We start from the raw sequence: 6,731 nt of genomic DNA on the forward strand, positions 1-6,731 counted from the left end.
TATGCATTTCGCCAAAATCATCCATCGTTTTGATGAATATTATGAACCAGATTTTTCGCTAATGATATACACTATTGATCGTATAGATTGGCAGTTTCGTAGTTGATTGGAGGTTACGGAATCGTCTGAATAATATAGGTTCACGATGTGATGCGATTTTTTTACAAAATTACCCTTTAAACAGTTGTTCATAGACATCTCATTTAATGTATTAATTAAATGATTATTTTTRTAGTCTCATTTAATAAGGACCGTTTGATGAGAAAATGAACTATCAAGATCGGTTAGCATAGTTTGCACRATAGTTTGGGTTAGTATTTGAACCAGCCCCTATATATATATATATATAAATATATATAAAGTAGAGACGTTAGTTTAAATACTCGAGTTATTTGTCATCAAAATGAAATACAGATTATAATACATATACACCAACACACTCTTCTTTAAGAATTACAATTTAATTAGTAACGACATATTGTCTCTTATACAGTTGAAATTTAATTTGGTTTATTTGAAAAATCAAATTATTTTTTTCTTAATATAATTTTGTGATTTATAACAACATTTCGTTGCCATTGGTTTTCTTATTTAAAAGAAAGTATAATAACTTTTTTGGTTCCTATACTTTTATAATTTCTTGGTTTTGCTTCTTAGAGTTTACTTAATACAATTTTGCCATTACAGTTTACGTTTTTATCTGTTTTTTTATCCCTCCTTCTAATGAATGTTAGCATCTCTTAAATAAAGGACGTTATAGTCCATTTACAAAATTTTCTTATTTTTAATTAAAATTAAAATCTTTGAAATCCTTCCATTAAAATGGAGTCACGTTTCCCACCATCTTTCTTCAAAAGAATTTTCTTTGACTATAACATCCTGAAAATTTGAAGAATTTTATATTTGATGTACTGGTGATAATGAAATATAAAACGATTAGAATGTAGATGTATTTGAGATCTTAGGGGGTGTTTGGTTCACAGAATGGAATTGAAATCCATCAAAGGAATTTGACTTTGAAAGAATTTGAATGGAATTTGACCACGCGTTTGGTTGGTAGGAATTGGAATAAAATCTCTCAAAAGAATTGAAACAATCGTCTTTGTTTAGACTATCGCACCCATCACCCTGCCCACACCCTACCAACCACCATGTCACTACTGTTGTCGTCACAGCTATCACCCTACCCCATCCTATCCAAACCCACCCCAACCCTGCCCTACCACTCCCTGCCCCAACCCCTGCTCCATAGGTTGGGGTTGTTGGGGGCATGCAGGGTGGGGTGAGGCAGTGGGTGGCAGGGTGGAGTAGGTGAAGGGGGGCGAGGGTGGGGGTAGGTGAAAGGGTGGTAGTTGTGACGATGATAATGGTGGGATAATGGTCGTGTGGCTGGGGCCTAGGAGTGGGTAGTACAGACAACAATAGTGGCATGGTGTTTAGTGGTGGGTTGTAGTAGGGTAGGGTGCGGGTGAGTGGCAATTATGAAGGCGACAATAGTCGTGTGGGGGTGGGGGTTAGGTTAGGGACGTGGTAGGGAGGCAGGGGAGGCCAGTAGGGATGGGTGGTGGGTGGGGCATGACGAACAATTGTAGCAAGATCGTGGTGGATGATGATGGGATTCAATTCCTTCCATTATGCCAATGAATGATGAATTCATTAATTTGTGGAATTCAATAGAATTTGAAGAATTCCATTCATTTCAAAAAATTAACCAAACAAAGGAATTATAATTTGGTCAAATAAATTTGTTATTCCAATACCATCAGATATACTTTGAAATATTAAATATTTACAAAGAAAAAAATTGGAATTTGGATACTTAAAACATTGGTGGTCAAAATAAGAATCCACAAACTTGAGGGTGCATTTAAATAAACCTTTTAATCTAATTAAAACAATCGTCTTCTTCCTTTTTATTGCTAAATCAAACCGAACGAGAGGCAGAGAGTTGGAAGAACTCGACCAAGCAACAAAATAAAGAGATTGAAGGATTCAAGTTGGATTTGACGTAGAAATCAACCATAAACCTGAATAATATCGCCATTGTTGTTCAAAGAGATGAAGAGTGAGTCGATTTGGGGTTTGGGTCTTGATATTCAAGCAAGAATTTAAGGTATGTTTCATACAACTAAGCTTAAATTCAGTTCATATATGGGGTTAGTATGCTATTTCGAGTTGTTGATTATGCTTTGACATGATTTTGATTTCCAAATTGTTGTCTTCAACCTCAACGGATGGTTTAACCCATTTTAGGGTTCATAATTTAAAATTGATATAATGAGGGATAGATACTTGATGTAATTGATTCTTTGAGAACATTATGATGATATGTGATGAATCCAATTTGAAAACCTTTAATCCAAACATGCTTTTGAAAGGAGAATCAAGGTTTTCATAGAAAACAGTTGACTTTTTCAAAAGTCAAACAGTTTTCATGTGGAACTTAAAATTTGTTTGTTATATGCAAAATTAAAGGTTGGAGTGAAAAGGGTATATGTATTAAACATTTATAAAGAAGTTTCATGGATTAAACCAACGCTTCTTAGGTGAATTTTCAATGTTAGAGTTCATTCTTGTTCGGGTTGAAGTAAAAGATGAAGTTTTATACAACAAGGGTGGTGTCTGATTGGTTTGAGCTTGGGCTCCAAAGGTCAAAAGTGCTTGGAGGCCTAGGTTCAAATCCAAGGAGGCATAAAAATCCCCTTGTGGCCACGGAGGTTCAAATGCGATGACTCCAGGCTATCTGCAAAGCAGGTGGTGGCTCTAGGATTAGTCGGCTCGCATAGCGGGTTGGATATCTAGGCTAATCAGAAAAAAAAAGATGAAGTTTTATGAGTTAGGGGCCGTTTACATAACAGGTTGGTTTTTAGACAAGAAAAGATTTAGCTTTCATGAACTCCTACGGAAATAGTTATATGGCCGTTTGCAACGGTTTTTTTAATAGTATAAAAAGATAGGAAAGTTATCTGCAACCTTGATGAGATTGGTTGTACTGATATGAAGGTCGTATGTGAATCATATAGGCAACGAGGCATGGGTGAACATTCTCAAACTGTACTTAAACCAAAAACGAAAAGCTAAGGTGAGTTCAAATATGTTTTAACTGGGGACACGTCAAACACATGTATTACCTCGCATTTTTTGGCTTCATCGCTAAATAGGAATAGAGTCGTATCACAAGGAATTTTACAACTCAAATCCATGTTTAAATTGCTAATTTCTTTTCCAAAGTCCCGAAACGCTACCTCATCAAAAAACTAGATCGTTAACGCAAATGTCATTTTTTCGTACGAAATAATACCATCTAAACCATGGGGACTGTTTTTGTAATATAGGGAAATTAAGGGGGTTGTTTGAAAAGTTTATCTCTACAAAGATATAAAAAATTATATTAACGGTTATTTCTTCATTCCCGCCAGAAGTATACACAAGGAGAACTCGAGACCCGCAATGATTTTCTCTGAAGCTTAAAACCAGTATTTGATTTCAAAACTCGAATCATGACAACGATACTATCACTTACTTCATCTTTCAAGTTCGTCGTTAAGGAAAATACCCCACGAAGAGGAGCCAAAAGATCAGAATTTATCAATCAGTACGAACCTAATAAGCAGAAAACTTTCAATTCTGGTAGAACCTTTAGATTCCAATCAGAGCTTTCTATTGGAAAAACAAATTTATCTCGTCAGATGGAAGATTTTGTTTCGTATGTGGAAAGTGGGTCTGTTGAAAAGGCACTCCAGCTGTTCGATGAAATGAACGAAAGAAGTAGCTTTTTGTGGAATCTTATAATCAGGGTGTTAACGAATAGTGGATTTTTCGAAGAAGCTCTCGATTTGTATTTTCGGATGTCTATTGAAGGGACTAAAGCCGATAATTTTACATTTCCGTTTGTGATAAAGGCGTGTGGCGGATGCTTGGATCATGATGTGGGGCGGAAAATTCATTCGAAGTTGTTTAAGGATGGGTTGGATTTAGATTTGCATATATCTAATTCTCTTATTTTAATGTATGCAAAGCTCGGGTGTATTGGGTCTGCAGAGAAGGTGTTCGATGAAATGCCTATAAGAGATTTGGTTTCTTGGAATTCAATGATCAATGGGTATATTATGATTAGTGATGGATTGGCCTCATTCATGTGTGTTCGGAAAATGCAACAATACAATATGCGACCTGACAGATTCACAATCATGAGCACTCTTCATGCCTCTTCTCTCGTGTGTTCTTTGCCCAAAGGGAAAGAAATTCATGCACTAACGATAAAAAGCAAATTGGAGTGCAATCCAATGGTCCAGACTTCACTAATCGACATGTACGGAAAATGTGGTGGAATGTGTTATGCTGAGAGGTTTTTTAATATGATTTCTCAAAGACACATTGCGTCTTGGAATGCAATGATTCGTGGGTATGCTCTTAATGGTCGGCCCCTTGAGTCTTTTTCTTGCTTGAGAAAGATGCAAGAAAATGGTTGCAAACCTGACAATGTGTCACTAATAAACTTGCTTCTATCCTGTTCGCAGGTAGGATCCGTGTTAATGGGAAAAACCGTCCATGGTTATGCAATCAGAATGGAGTTTCTCTCCCACATTGTACTAGAAACTGCTCTAATCGATATGTATGGAAAGTGTGGAGAACCCAGATTGGCAGAACTAGCTTTTAACCGAATGCATCAAAGAAATTTGATATCACGTAATACTCTGATTGCTTCCCTTGTACAAAATGGTCTATATAAAGACGCACTGAAGTTCTTTTGGGATATCTGGAATGACGGGCTAAAACCAGATGCTATGACGATTACTGGCATATTGCCTGTGTATTCCGAGATTGCCCAGCTGCGAGAGGGGAAGCAACTCCATGGGTACATCGTTAAATCGGGCTTTTGTTCCAATACATTTGTCCTCAATTCGCTAACTTATATGTATGCGAAATGTGGGGATCTTGTTTCGGCTCGAGATATGTTTGATGGGATTTTCTTGAAGGATGTTATTTCATGGAATACAATCATTATGGCGTATGCCATTCATGGATATGGTGAAGTTTCGGTTAAATTGTTCTCTAAGATGAAGAAAATGGGTATAAAACCTAATGCAAGCACCTTCGTTTCGCTTTTATCATCTTGTAGTGTTTCAGGCATGGTGGAAGAAGGGTGGAAGTACTTCAACTCAATGAAAAGCGAATACGGGATTGATCCGGATATAGAGCATTATGGTTGTATGCTTGATCTTCTTGGACGCGTCGGTGATCTCAATAGAGCGAAACAACTAATTACTGAAATGCCCCTAGAACCAACTTCACGGATATGGGGATCTTTGCTTGCTGCAAGTCGAAGACATAGGGATCTTGAAGTTGCTGAATTTGCTGCTAAGAAGATGCTACCATTGGAACATGATAACACAGGGTTGTATGTCCTGCTGTCAAACTTGTATGCTGAAACCGGGAGATGGGAAGACGTTAAGCGGATTAAATCTCTTATGAAAAGTCGAGGCTTGACGAAAACCGTTGGGGTGACCATGGTAGATGTCAAAGGTAAAACCTTCAGGTTTACAAACGAAGATAGATCCCATGAACATAGTCATCTGATCTATGATGTTTTAGATATCATATTAAAGAACCCTCGTGGCGATTTGTCGAAATTCAAACCGATTGACCTTTTGAGAAAAATGTCAAAGTCAACAGATCGGCATAGTGTGAGACTTGCGGTATGCTTCGGGTTGATCTCTACGTCAATTGGGAAGCCGGTTTTTGTTCGAAAAAACACGAGAATCTGTGATGATTGTCACGGTGTTATGAAGAAGATTTCATTGATTTGTTGCAGAGAAATAGTGGTTGGAGATTCGAAGATTTATCACCATTTCAAAATGGGTGAATGCTCATGTCGTGATTACTGGTAACTTATATGTTCGAATATATACTTATAATTCTACAATATCTCCAAACGTCGTGGTGCAAGGCTTGTCTTCGACGTCACGTTAAGCCTATGGCACGCCATGGCCTGATGTGCACCATCTGTAAGCCATTATTTGATCTGTTATACAAATTTCACATTTTTATTGTTCTATTTTTAGGTTTTAGTATATAACTTACTTGTATATGCTCTTATATTAGTCATAGTAGAAAAACATATGTATATAAATTATATATAGGATGTATATATTTGTCGTCATAAGTTCCGCTTTGAAGACACATGCAATGGCTTCCGCTTTGAAGACGCATGCAATGGCATCTAAGTTTGAGGTCACTGTCCCGTCACATCTCACTTCATTTAGAATCTTGTATACAACTATTAAATTAATGCAAAATTACTTCTCAATACATCTTAAGTCTGATTTATTCAGACGTTTGGGTATTAAGAGCGTTTGTTTTATTTTTTTAAAATAAGAACTTAAAATCTCTAAATTTCTTCTGAAATTTTAAGTGGTAAACGTACCCCTTAATACCTTTTAATCATAATCCGTGCTCTATCAAATGGTTCGTATTTTAGGGGTTGAAATAGATTTGTTAGCAAAAACTATTTATCTTTTAACTTTTGTAAAAAAACTATTTATCTTTTATATTTTTGTAATAGTTTGACCGATTTAGATTTAAGACTTTAGACGTAAAAACAAACAATCTTACGGATCCAGATTTCAGACTTCAGAGCCACCTCTTATAAATCAGAAGTGAAATTAGACTTCACACTTCAGCACCTCTTAAAAAGCAAACGTCATCTTACCATCTCTTACCCATTAAGA

The 6,731-nt window shown here is 36.5% G+C and overlaps 1 protein-coding gene across 2 annotated transcripts; it reads left to right on the forward strand.

The window, feature by feature from the left end:
- The first annotated feature begins 1,974 nt into the window (after positions 1-1,974).
- Positions 1,975-6,050, forward strand: LOC112523286 (pentatricopeptide repeat-containing protein At4g35130, chloroplastic). Of its 2 annotated transcripts, none has more exons than XM_025132816.1 (2): positions 1,975-2,113; positions 3,420-6,050. In XM_025132816.1, exon 2 carries the CDS (start codon positions 3,501-3,503, stop codon positions 5,889-5,891), a length of 2,391 nt encoding a protein of 796 aa, XP_024988584.1. In that variant the 5' UTR covers positions 1,975-2,113; positions 3,420-3,500; the 3' UTR covers positions 5,892-6,050. The 2 variants fall into 2 exon arrangements, with proteins under 2 accessions (XP_024988584.1, XP_024988585.1); XM_025132817.1 differs by lacking the exon at positions 1,975-2,113 and adding an exon at positions 3,066-3,082.
- Positions 6,051-6,731: the final 681 nt, after the last annotated feature.

The sequence above is a fragment of the Cynara cardunculus genome (assembly GCF_001531365.2).
Source record: "Cynara cardunculus var. scolymus isolate 2C chromosome LG 12, CcrdV1, whole genome shotgun sequence".
Lineage (NCBI taxonomy): Eukaryota > Viridiplantae > Streptophyta > Magnoliopsida > Asterales > Asteraceae > Cynara > Cynara cardunculus.